This window comes from Arvicanthis niloticus, chromosome 6 (genome assembly GCF_011762505.2).
Source record: "Arvicanthis niloticus isolate mArvNil1 chromosome 6, mArvNil1.pat.X, whole genome shotgun sequence".
Classification (NCBI taxonomy): domain Eukaryota; kingdom Metazoa; phylum Chordata; class Mammalia; order Rodentia; family Muridae; genus Arvicanthis; species Arvicanthis niloticus.
In genome coordinates this window covers 17,089,904-17,103,634 of record NC_047663.1, presented here as the reverse complement: position 1 = coordinate 17,103,634, position 13,731 = coordinate 17,089,904, and the positions used below count along the sequence as shown (strand labels likewise).

The 13,731-nt window shown below is 37.7% G+C and overlaps 1 protein-coding gene across 5 annotated transcripts in view; it reads left to right on the top strand.

Moving 5' to 3' along the window:
• The window catches only part of Tlk2 (tousled like kinase 2), a 91,592-nt gene that overhangs the window by 47,149 nt on the left and 30,712 nt on the right, over positions 1-13,731 (top strand). For all 5 annotated transcript variants that reach the window (XM_034505441.2, XM_034505442.2, XM_034505445.2 and 2 more), the window contains 5 exons: positions 3,256-3,351; positions 4,470-4,562; positions 9,635-9,745; positions 10,324-10,460; positions 12,212-12,364. In XM_034505441.2, the coding sequence (XP_034361332.1) occupies positions 3,256-3,351; positions 4,470-4,562; positions 9,635-9,745; positions 10,324-10,460; positions 12,212-12,364 (590 nt within the window). The remainder of the gene's footprint in view (positions 1-3,255; positions 3,352-4,469; positions 4,563-9,634; positions 9,746-10,323; positions 10,461-12,211; positions 12,365-13,731) is intronic.

Below are 13,731 nucleotides of genomic sequence, written 5' to 3'. Positions count from 1 at the left end.
AGAGATATATAGAAAAACCCTGCCTTTCTATATATTCTAATATATTTTTATTTTTTATATATACTAGATATAGTCTGTATATTCTATAAAAATAAAAAGCAAAACCAGAAGATTGTGCTCTACTGGGCAATGTGAGGAGAAATGGCTCAGTGGGTAAGAGCATTGTTGTTCTTTCAGAGGACCAGAATTTAGTTTCAGATATCTACATTGGGCAGCTCAAAAACACTTGTAACTCTAGGATCCCAGAATCTGCTAGACACATCATCATCATCATCATCATCATCATCATCATCATCATCATCATCATCATTCAAAATGAAGCCTAGTAAAACTGCCTACCTAAAGTCCCTAAATGAAATTATTTAATTATTTGTATAAATTCTTTTTTTTTTTTTTTTTTTTTTTTTTTTTTTTTTGGTTTTTCGAGACAGGGTTTCTCTGTATATCCCTGGCTGTCCTGGAACTCACTCTGTAGACCAGGCTGGCCTCGAACTCAGAAATCCACCTGCCTCTGCCTCCCAAGTGCTGGGATTAAAGGCGTGCGCCACCACCGCCCGGCTGTATAAATTCTTTAGCTTGCTAATATTCTACTCTCTGTCATTGAGAGCAATTACTATGGATGCCCACAGCCCAAAGTTCTAATTACTTTATTTAACTAACTTGATAACTTTTTATAAGTCTAGGTTTGACTTAAATTTTCTTTATATGTAAAATAAATAATAGTCATCACTTTAATAGGAATTTTGTGCATATGTATGCATGTTTGTATGTGTACATAGGTATGTGTGTTGGTGCATGTGAGGCCAGAAATTGATATTGGATGTTGTTCCTTAATTATTTCTCCACCTTTTTTTTTTTTTTTAAGATAGGAGTAGAAGTAGAAGAAAAGGAGGAAGGAACTGTCAATTTCAGCCTATAATTTCTATATATTATTATTTATTGCTCATACTACTGTGTTAGATATAACTATTACCTACTTAGCAATCATTTTAAGGTAAATGCTGTACTGAACCTGGAGTTCACCAATTAGCTAGACTGATTGTCAAGCTCTGGTTCTAGATGTCTCTTTTTGTCCACTTCAGTGCTAGGATTACAGGCACATAACACACTACCATGCTCTGTTTGTCCGTAGAGTGGTGATGATCTGAATGTTTAGTCCTTATGCTTGCATGGCAGGCACTTCACCAACTGAGTCTTCTCCCCAGCCACTCTTGTTGTTTTAAGACAATTTCTTACTCTCTAGCTCTGAAAATCTGGAAGTTGCTATGTACATCAGACTGGCCTTGAACTCAGATTCTGCCTTCTAAGTGCTGGTAACAAAGGTGTGCATCACCATAACCCAGCCTCAGCATTTTAAAAAAATTTTTAAATAAGGATTATTATGTATTACATTGGCATTGAAGCATTTAGCTCACAATGATTACTCAGTAGATGATATGTTTAGTGCATGACAGTATATCTAACAGTAGGAGGAGCAGCAATATAAGAATATATAGAAGTTATAGGATAACATTGACATTTTCCTCCTCCTCTTTGTCCCCAACCTCCTCATCTTCTTTCTCTTCTTCTGTGGGGCTTGATATTGAACCCAAGGCCTGTGTATACTAATCAGATTATATCACTAAGTAAAACCTCAGGACCCTCACATCTACATAGTTAGAAGCACTGAAGTCTCTGAGCTTGTAGAATTGTATTTTCATCATCTCATAATTCTAAGACTATCTAATATTTCCTGGTTATGTCTGTTATGAGTCATAATATGTTAGGTATACCTTGATTTAAAGAGCTACTGTGAATGAATTACAGAACTGTTGAATTATATTATACCTAAATCATATTTTTGTTTTGTTTTCAAGACAGGATTTTCTCTGTTTAGCATTGGCTGTCCTAGAATTCATTCTGCAAACCAGGCTGGCCTCAAAACTCAGAGCTCCTCCTACCTCTGCCTCCCAGGTGCTGGGATTAAAGGTGTGTGCTACTATCACCTGGCTAAATCATCTAAATTTAAAAATTACTTTGGGCTGGAGTTGTCAGTCAGTGGTAAAGTATTTAGCATATGCAAGGTGTGTTTTTATCCTTTGGTGGTTTTTAGCACCACCAAAGCAACAACAAAAGACCCCCACTCAACCCCCACATAGTGTCATTTAAAATATGATCTGGGGAAATGACTCAGTTAGAAAGCCATGTTCAAGCAGGAGGACCTAAGTTTAAATCCTCAATATCCATGTAAAAAGCTAGGTGTGGTACACCTATAATCACAGAACTGGGGAGACAGAGACAAGAGGATCCCTGAAGCATGCAGGATAGCTAGTCTTACCAGATTAGTGAACTCTAGGTACAAAGAAAGACCCTGTCTCAAAAAATAAGGTGAAAAAATAAGGTTTTCACCTTATTTTTTGATAGAGGAAGACTCTCAACTTTGACCTCTGGCGCACACGCATGCACACACGCATGCGTAGACACACAAATATATATATACACAGAAACATGTTATATACATATATACCACACACACAAACAAAGGCGTGTGCTACCACCGCCTTTCTAAATCATCTAAATTTAAAAATTACTTTGGGCTGTTGAGTCCAAAGTAATGTTCATGGGTATTTGTGAACTTAAGAAACTTTTATGAGTATTTCCAATCTTTTTTTAAAGCTTCATTTATTTATTTTTGTTCTCCTTCTTCAGTCATTCACTTGTTCTTGGTATGTATGTGCACACTGCACACTTGTGTGAGTTTCTGTGCACCAGGTACATGCAGGTACTTGAGGAGAGGAGGATGTCATCTTCCCTGGAACTGGAGTTAATAGTTATGAGCCATCTGGTGTGGCTGAACCCAGGTCCAGTGTATAATCAGTAAGTGCTCTAAATAGCATAACCATTTCTAAATTTATTTCCCAGTCCTTTCTACTTGGACTGTGTGTTCCTTGTGTTGTATACATCTCCCACTTTTTCTGACAAAGGCACTTTGAAACAAACATGCAAAACAAATTATAGGAATAAACTACCCAGTCTGTAATTTGTATATAAATTAATTTATGATCATTTGATTATTTAAAGCTTACCTTCAGAAACATAAAGGTATCATATCCAGCTTTTGGCTCTTGTTTAACTTGTTTTCTTTTCCTCTTGGTCATAACTTCTGACTTGCATTAGAAAGGTTTGTTTTATAAAGAGGTAAATGTTTCTATTCATACACACTTGTGGAGAAAGATGCAAAACTTTCCTGTGATCGGTGATGTACTTTTATTATAGGCTCAACAAAACAGCCCTTCTTCTACGGGTTCTGGCAATATAGAACATTCTTGCAGCTCCCAAAAACAGATCTCCATCCAGCACAGACAGACCCAGGTAGGTTGGGGACATTGCAGAGCTATACTCAGGAGATCTAACCATAGAGAAAGTCTCTAACTCTTCCCCTTCCCTTTGACTATACCTCATTGTTTAGTATTTTCAGAATTTGCATTGTATTTCAGGTCCTTTGGAAGAGATTCTAACAGGCTTTTCTTTACCGTTGGGGTATGTGGTAGCAGACACAGTTTTACTGCAGCATGGTATGGAGACAAAAGCACACATTTTGAAAGTTTCTGGGCTCTGGTGCAGATTATGGCTCTACTGTTTGCATTTATCACCTTAGGCAGTGGGGACAGTAGGCTTTCAATAAATGTTAATTTTAAGAAAGTAGTTTATTTCCTGTACTTTGAAAATGGTATACCAACAAAATTTCTTCGTTAAACAGTCTTCAGAAATTTCCTAACATAGAGATTGTTCTAAACATTAACGTGGTGTTTCATATGCCTGTAAATCCCAGCAATGGGGAGACTAAGGCAAGAGGATCTTGGTTTCCAGGCCAGCTCAGGGTGTCCCCAGAAAAGTAAAGAAATGAAAAAGAAAAAAGAAAAAAAAAAAGGAAATTCTATTTGAAAAGGATAGCAGATCTTTGCTCTACCTTGTTTTCTAAGTTAGTTTATTGGTCTTCTTGTCTGTGTTCTCAACACAAGATGCTTGTCAGTTAAGAACTATATAAAAAAAAATTTTATTTTATTGGAACCACCAGTGTTTGGACATTGAAGAACACTAGATAGTTGAGCACTCAGAACTTTTTTGTCATTCTACTTTCTTTCTGTTCCCACTAGGGGGCACACTTGTTTTTGAAACTTTGCATCCTATCTCTTGAAATCCTTTCTAGTCAAATCTGATTTCAATTCTATGGTGTTATATAATTTTTATTCAATGTACAGTACTGTGAGAATTTGTATAGCTAATTTCAGGAGTAATGTATTTGCAGTACAAGTTTTGTGGATGTTGCTAAGGTTTGAAAGCTGGGATGAGGAAAGCAGATTTCATTTCCTGAGTTCTCTCTCTAGCTATTCACGTTAATAAGTGGTTCTTCCAGAAAAAGCAAGAAAAATGGGATGGCATGTAATGTTTTGTGACTAATTCAAATTTGTTTGCTTTTGTCTTTATAGTCTGACCTCACAATAGAAAAAATATCTGCACTAGAAAACAATAAGAACTCTGACTTAGAGAAGAAGGAAGGAAGAATAGATGATTTATTAAGAGTAAGTATAAGAGTATGTAAGACTTTATAATAAGCACCACTTCTGTATACTTGGGTCCTGTGCACATTGTGGATAATTATGGTAGCCAATTAACACAGTGAATAATGAACATCTGAGGAGGCACTGGAATCATATCATTATAAATATTTTCTTTAAGTTGGACAATTTGCAATGAAGTATTTTAATACTTGGCTTTATGTTAGAGAAGCAAATATGTGGAGTCGTAGTTCTTTTTTCTGTTTGTTTGGTTTTTTTGTTTGTTTTTTTTTTGTTGTTGTTGTTTTTTTTCGAGACAGGGTTTCTCTGTGTAGTCCTGGCTGTCCTGGAACTCACTCTGTAGACCAGGCTGGCCTCAAACTCAGAAATCCGCCTGCCTCTGGGAGTCGTAGTTCTTGTAGAACTATTGGATTAAGTTTCACATTTTTACCACTTGAAAGTAGTCATTTTTATATTCTTGCTTTTTTATTTTTATTCTGAGACATGGTTAACTTGACTGCCCTAGAACTCAATATCTAGATTAACCTAACTTCAGGCTCTTAGTGATCTACCTGCCTCTGCTTTTGCTTCCTTTGAGTGTTAGACTTAAAAGTGTGCAACACTACACCTGGCTTTCACAATGTTAAAGAATTTACTGGTTATTCATATATGTACATGTGTGAGCTTGTATGTGTGCACCACATACATGCAGGAGACCATGGGGGTCAGAAGAGGGCATTGGATCCCTTAGAACCAGAGTTACTTAGTGCGCCACTGTGTGGGTACTGGGAATTGAATATGGGTCCTTTGCAAGAGCAGTAAGTGCTTTTAACTGCTGAGCCATCTCTAGTTCCATTTTTTACATTTTAAAACGCTATTTTTACATGGACCATTCAGTTCATTTTAGATCTTTGGTTTTCCACACTATGTGTGCGTGTGTACATGACTGAGTCTCAATGTGTAGCCTAGACTGGCCTCCTTCTGCCATGGCTTCCTAAGTGCTGGAATAATAAGCGAGTGTTATCATGCCTGACACCCTAGGATTTGGATACATATTTACCTTCCTTTCTCTTACTCTTTCCCATCTTCTTCTCACTTTTTCTTGATTTAGTATTTAATCTTTTTTTTTTTAACTTTATGTTTGGGTATTTTGCCTACACCATGTATGTTTCTGTTACCCTTTGAGTCCATAAGAGGACATTGGACTCTGAAACTGGAGTTACAGTTGATGGTGAGCTGCCATGTGGCTGCTGAGATTCAAACCTGGGTCTGCTGCCAGAGCAGTCAGTGCTCTTAACTGCTGATCTGTTTCTCTAGCTCTTAGTTTTATTTTATTGAGACAGGGTCTCATGTATCCCAGGTGGCTATTTGTTACTTTAAAAATAAAGTAATTATTTTATGTGTGTGAACTCTCATATGCCTTGGTTTATGTATAGAGGTCAGAGCACAGCCTTAAGGAGATATTACTTTCTTTCCATGTGAGTCCTGGGATTGAATGAACTCAAATTGTCAGGCTTGACATCAGGAGCCTTAACCCACTGAACCATCCTGCAAGTATTTGTTACTCTTAGAAATTTGTATTTTTGCCTGGACTCAGACTTGCAAGTAGAAACTTTAGAGGACAGTGGGATGTCTTGGCGGTCTGTGCCTGCAGTTTTTCTTTGGCTTCCTTTATTCTATTGGCTAAAAGTTTAGCATATTCTGCAGTCTCTGGTTTTTCTTAGTGCATTGTTTCTTCAGAGAAATGTGCTGGTGCATATGTTTCTGGACACCTAGCTCGGGTAACAAGACACTGAAGCTTGGGTGCTCGGTCCTAGGTTGTCTACATTCCTCTGTTTAAAGACTTTCAAGCAACATATTAGCATATGTCACCTTCTTTAGAGATACACCATATTTGTAGACTTTGCTAGATCATTTGCACTCCACATTGAGGCAAGACAGAAGCTGTCAGTCCTAGAGAATATATATCCTTTTTTTTTTCTTTAAAAAAAAAAAAAAAAAAAAAAAAAAAACCAAGTTGTGAGCACTCAAATTGGCATCCATAATATAACCAAGCAGATTTGCATTTTCTGTCTTCAGTTCTTTGTTTTGTTTTTTTTTTTTTTTATAACAGGAATGTCCCTTGCTTACTAGAAGACACATTGACCACAGGTCAAGGTGCTCTGCTCTATAAGGAGACCCAGGTTTTTGTTCCCAGTGTAGGTCTGAACCATTGTAACCCTTCCATTTTTTTTTTCCCCCCATAGCTACTTGGCCACAAACTTTTGGAAAGTATGGAATATTTGTCCATTTGGTTTGGTGCATGTTCGACAACCAATACTGGGAAGGAGATACCCAGCTTCATCCCAATGAAGCCCAGAATGTACTTTAAATGTAGAATCTGTCAACACTGACTCACTTTTTTTTTTTTTTTTTAATTTAATGATTGGGCCTTCTTTAGTACTGGAATTAAAGATGTGTGTCATCATGCCCAGCGCTTTCTGCATTTTCAAACTGATGTTCCAATTCCTCGTTCAGAATTATATTCCTTGGGCCTCCTTATTTATGGTTGTTTTCCCATATTTGAATGAGAAGAAAAATTAATTTTTAAGCAACAGTCTTACTTACATTTTGGTTGTTTGCTTGAAGTGTGTGTGTGTGTGTGTGTGTGTGTGTGTGTGTGTGTGTGTGTGTACATGTGTTGGGGGACCAGGCCCTTGTGTGCTTGTTGAGGCCCTGAAAGGGCATATGGCATTCTGCTTTTTCACTCCTTTTTCTTTGAAACAGCATTCCTCTCCCTGGAGTTTTTCTTCCTCAGTCCTTCACAATTCTGGGATCACAGATGTACACAGCTCTGTCTGGCTTTTTATATTGGCGTTGAGGATTTGAACTCAGGTCCTTATGGTTACATAACAAGCATGCTTACTCGCTGAGATACCTTCCCAGCCCCCTGGAGTTGTTGTTTTTTGGTTTTGGTCCACTTGGATGCTAATTGAATTGACAGCTAAGATTTATAATGAGATTGTCTTTCTAAAAAAACCCTTAGTTGAACTCCAGTCTCAGAGTTTAGTCCAGAGTAGTTTCATTGGGCTCAACAAGGATTATAGCTTTGCTTCCCTTCTTTATAGCCTGACTGTTTGTCAAGATGATGGGTTTAGGGGTATAGCTCAGTGGTAGAGCACTTGTCTACATGATCCCCACCACTAGGACGGGAGACAGTGTTGGAGAGAGATCCAGATTGAGATGGTGGAATGTGTGACAAATTTAAACCCTAGCTTGACTTTCCTTCGTAGTTCCTTTGTTCTTCACCATCATCTACCTATTCCTGATCCTTTTTTCCTACTAGATCCCTTGCTTGTCTTATAGAGACTGAACTTAGGGCCTTTTCCAGTTCCCTTTCTGTTGTTATAAAACATTCTTACCACCAACAAAAGGATGGAAGAGTGTATTTGACTTATATTCCCAGGTCAGTCTCACATTGAGGGAAGTCAGGGCAGAAACCAAAGGCAGAAACTTGAAGTAGTTTAGAATTCGAGGCAGAAGCATAAAAGAACACTTCTTGTTGGATTGTTCATTGACACACGTGTAATTAGCCTTCTTACACAGCTCAGAACCATTTGCATAGGGCTGGAAGAGTCCACTTTGGCCTGGGTCTCCTGCATTAAGACAGTCACCCATAGACATGACTGTAGGCCAATCTGATCTAGACAATTTCTCAAGAAAAAAAAATTAAATTGTTGTTATTTCCTTTCAGGAAATAAAAGTTCATCATGAGTTTTCCCACTTTAGTAAGATGTTGGGTATGACTACATTGGGTACTGTCAGCCAGTTCCTACTCTCAGCATGGACTCCTAGAAACTATTAATGTTAGAAACTACAACTTTTAATTACCACAGACTTGGAAGGAACATTTATCTTCCAGAAGTATAGACATATAGATTTCGAATAGACATTCTTGGGCCTTTGCTTATGGGTTTCCAATATGAATTAGATAGTCACACTTACCTAGGTACAGTAAGACTTTTGCTTTGGTATGATGGCTTATGGGATTCTGCAGTAACAACAGGTATGTCTGTATAGAGAGAGTAGATGTATTTGGAATACGAAGCTGTTTCACACAGGCTGCTTTAAAACTGAAACTGAGCTTTAATCTCTACTTGGGGATCATACTTGGGTGTCAGATAGGCAGATCTTTGTAGTTCAGTACCTGGTATGTAGTATTTCTAGTATATCCTACATGGTGAGCTCCTGCCTTAAAAACACGAAAGAAACAAAAGACACTGGAGAGGTTGCTCAGTGGTTAAGGACAGTTGCTAATCTTTCAGAAAACCCAGGTTTGCTTTTCTAGCAACTCTATAGTGGCTCACAAGCATCTGTAACTCCAGGCCAGGGAATCCAGTGCCTTCTTCTGGTCCTGGAAGGCATGCATGTGGTGCACAGACTTACATGCAGGCAAAACACCCATACATGGCTTCCCCCTACCCTTTGTCTTTTTTCTTTTCTTTTCTTTTCTTTTCTTTTCTTTTCTTTTCTTTTCTTTTTAAGCTGAAAAAGTCAGCAAATTTTATTGTTTAATAACTGAGTGATAAATTCAGGAATTTCGAAGCCAGATTTGGTCTTGAGTTAATGGTTCTTCCCCTCTCTGGTATTTTAGGAACCTTGAGTTTTTCAAATAGCCCATCCTGTAAGATTCTGACCATAGCTAAATTAACTGTATTTACATTCTCATGTTGTTGAAACAAGTTCTTATTTCTGATTGGTGTGGGCATGAACGTCTGGGCTTCTCTGGGAGCATCATCCATGAGAACTCAGGTTCCTTTTCTCTTTAGAAATACGCTGAGTATGTAGGTCCTTGGTCAGCATACGTTTAGTGTACTTAATGAAGGTCTTGGATTGATTCCATAGCACCACCAAAAACCTTTAAGTTGAAAAACAGAACAACTTTAACATAAACAACACTTACATGGTAACATAAAGATTGATTAAAGGGGTGAATTATTTTCTTTATAGAGATAGACTTACAAAGCAAATAGTAATGATTTTTTTCTCTTCCTAGAAAGTATTTTCTGCTAATCTAGCTTCCTTAAAACTAATTTAAAAATCTTTTCCTGTTGAAGGCCAACTGTGATTTGAGACGACAGATAGATGAACAGCAAAAGATGCTAGAGAAATACAAGGAACGATTAAATAGATGTGTCACCATGAGCAAGAAGCTCCTTATAGAAAAGGTTAGTGGTAATGAGCCTGAAATCTATATCCTAAGGTATTTTAATGTGTCATTTCTTTAAACATTTATTTATTATATGTACAGTGTTTTGCCTGCATATATGACTACACACCAGAAGAGGGTATCAGATACCATAATAGATGGTTGTGAGCCACCATGTGGTTGCTGGGAATGACCTTTGGAAGAGGAGTCAGTGCTCTCAACCTCAGAGCTATCTCTCCAGCCCATGTTAACACTTTCTTAACTGAAGTAAACATATTGAAATGTAGAATTTCTGAGAAACAAAGTTCTTATGACAGCTAGAGTTTTTTTTCTTGCATGTACACTAGACCAAGATTCCCCCAGTAATAATATGGGCATGCTTTCTGGCTCTTCATTGTTTTGAGTATGAGTTTGACAGTTTGTCCCTGTTGAGTTTATTTCAGGTGTTGGATGCCGCCTCCCCTCCCTTCCTCCTTCTATCCCTTCTCTCCTCTCCCCTTTTGAGGTGATAAATGATTTATCAACAGTATTTTTCTTGATAATACTATAATTATCAGTGTGTAAAAAATTCTATTTGTTTTGTTCCTTTTACTCCAGTCTAAACAAGAGAAGATGGCATGTAGAGATAAGAGCATGCAGGACCGATTGCGATTGGGCCACTTTACTACTGTCCGGCACGGAGCCTCTTTTACGGAACAGTGGACAGATGGTTATGCTTTCCAAAACCTCATCAAGTAAGTCAACTGTCAGGATTAAGTAGGGAAACTTTAAATATATTTGGATTTTTAAAGTTTTCTATAATTATAGTCAGTAAAAAAAAAAAAATGTAGGATTGCCAGGTGGTAGTGGTTCATACCTCTAATCCCAACACTCAGGGGCAGATGCAGGTAGGCAGAGCTCTAGTTCAAAGCCAGCCTGGGCTACAAAGCAAATTCAGGCCAGCCCAGCTTACATGATAAAAACCCCTATCTCAAAAACAAAAGAGATAAGAGTGTGTGTGTGTGTGTGTGTGTGTGTGTGTGTGTGTGTGTGTGTCTGTCTGTCTGTCTGTCTGTCTGTCTGTCTGTTTGTCTGTGTATCTTGAATTGTATATATAATACTGCCTTAGCTTTATTTATTTTGATTTGTTAGATCAGTGTTATCTAAGACTGGAAGATATGTGAAGGCATTATATTTTTATTACTAATAATTTACTTATTTCCTATACGGAGGATTGAAACTAGGGTTTCACGTGTAGTAGGTAAGCACTCTACCACTGAGCTAAATCAGCTGCATTTTTAATCAGGGCGCTCTAACTTTTGACCTCCAGATCACAGTTAGGACTTAGAGTCTGTTATTTTTCTTTGTTGAAATAGGTTGTTTAATATGAATTGGAGAGCATGTTATTACTTTTGAGTGACAACAAACCATAAAAGATTGAGTCCTGAAAGAAAAGTACAAATATTGATGCCATGTGTAATAAATACCTATGAAACATCAACTTCAAGCTTAGTTGAAGAGTTATTTTGCTTTGCAAATGTAGCAAATATGTGGTTTAGTTTTTTTAGTTTTTTTTGTTTGTTTTTAATAAGAAAAGGCTGTCACATCAGAGAATATCCTAAAAGTAAAGCAGAGTAGTATCTTCTCTTAAGAGTGAAGTATACCCGTGTAGTTGAAGTGTACTAAAGCTGTCATACCAAGGCATGCCATCCCATGGCACCCTGACCAAGAAGTGCAAATTGCCCATTCTATGTTCATGAGTTTGGAGTCAGAGGGTATTGCTAGTCAGATCTTTATTAGTGTAGCCTCAGTTGTATAATGTGCTCAGACTGAATCTAAAGTAGGAGAGTTGCCAACTAAGATTTATAATGAGATTGTCTGTCTAAAAAAATCTTCAGTCTGTGGGGCAGTGGTGGTGCACAACTTTGATCTCAACACTTGGGAGGCAGAGGCAGGTGGATCTCTGTGAGTTCCAGGCCAGCAAGTTCCAGGGCAGCCAGGGCTACACAGGGAAACCCTGTCTAGAAAAACAAAAACAAACTAAAGAAATTTCTTAGCCAAACTCCAGTGCACTAGGCCACTGTACTATATATAGTTTCAGTATTATTTTGTATGGTAATTAACAGTTAAGATTGCAAGGCACTCAGGACTTCTGATACGGTGGGTATTTCATACCAACTTTGCCTAATTTAATGCAGAGTTTATTTTCTTAACTATTAAAAGGGAATCTGAAAATCGTTCCTTTCAAGTCTGGAAGGTCCTAGCAGGTATTTATCCATTTTCCTTTACTTTTCAGTCATAACTAACTCCTTAAAGTACAGGCTATTTCCAGAAACACTCCCACTGATGACTTGGCTCTTACACCCTGAAGGCCAAGTACAAATCTCTGTTCCATGAAGCTTAGCATTCATGAAGTCTGTGAGACATGTAAATGAAAAGTTGTTTGCATGAATTCCATAGCAGTGGAATTTATTTACCTTCTATGCCATATTCTTTATATTTCTAGGCAACAGGAAAGGATAAATTCACAGAGAGAAGAAATAGAAAGGCAACGGAAAATGTTAGCAAAACGGAAACCCCCTGCCATGGGTCAGGCCCCTCCCGCAACCAATGAGCAGAAACAACGGAAAAGCAAGACCAATGGAGCGGAAAATGAAACGTATGTTCTTGATGCTATAAAATGAAATACCCCTTTTCCCCAATACAGGTACCTTGTTGAATATCTGTGGAAACACCTTTAAAGAGGTCCTTGGGGTTTAAAGATTTATTTTTATAGACATGTTAATGGATTTGTTTAAAAGCTACGTAACATATATTAGCTGACTTTCGTAGACATGCTCTTTATTCAGAAAGTTTGAAATGAGAGAGAAAAGTACTGTTACTTACGGACAATATATTTTCTTTGCCATATATATATATATGTATATATATATATATATCACTAATAATTTTCACTATGTGTAGCTCTAGGTTAGGATAAATTTGTATAATTTTATGGAAATTGGTATGGTCTTATGGAGATGATCTGGCTAATATTTTTGAATGTTCTTTATTGGCTAAAAGAGTACTCAGTTAACACACTTAGAAGTAATCCAAGATAGGCTGGAGATAACTTCATGGTTAAGAGCATCTGCTGCTCTTGTAAAGGACCAGGGTTCTGTTCCTAGCTTCCACATGGCAGCTGACAACTGTCTGTAACTCTAGTTCCAGGGGATCTGGTACCCTCTTCTTATCTTTGAGGGTACCAGGCATGTATGTCGTGCACAGACATACAAGTAGTTGAAACATCCATACAAAGTAAAAAGTCTTTAAAAAGAAAAACAGTAAGGCAAGAAAAAGTAGTTATTTTAGAAAAAGAATACTTCACACTGGGCAGGTGAGGCATGCCTTTAATCCCAGCAATTAGAATGCAGAGACAGGTGGTTATCTGTGAGTTTGAGGCTAGCCTAGTCTATGGAGTGAGTTCCAGGACAGCTAGGGCTACACAGAGAAACCCTGCCTCCAATCCCATCTCTCCTCCCCTGTCCCCGCCAAAAAAAAAAAAAAAAAGGAATATTTTATGATAAGATAATTCTTGACCTTGTGAGCATCTTTCCCACCTCCCATTCCCTTCCCCCCTTACCCACACCCCATTCTGGAAAACACTAGTATGGCATTTCTTAACTTGTGGGTTGTGACCTTTCACAGGGGTTGCCTAAAACTATGAAAACAGATGTTTACATTGTGATTCATAACAGTGGCAAAATCACTGCTATGAAGTAGCAACAAAAATAATTTTATGGTTGGGGGGTCACCACAACATGAGGGACTGTATTTATTAGGGAGTCACAGTATTAGGAAGGTTGAGAACCACTGCTCTAGTTTCTTGAAGTATGGCCATCTCTTTTCTGTCAGTCAAAAGTTATTACATAGCCATCATACGCAAGAGAGATTGAAAATCCTCTCTTCTTTTCTTCTTTTGTTTTTCGTTCAAATCAAATTTCTTGTCCAAAATTAGGACAGACAGACAGACAGATGCACACACAG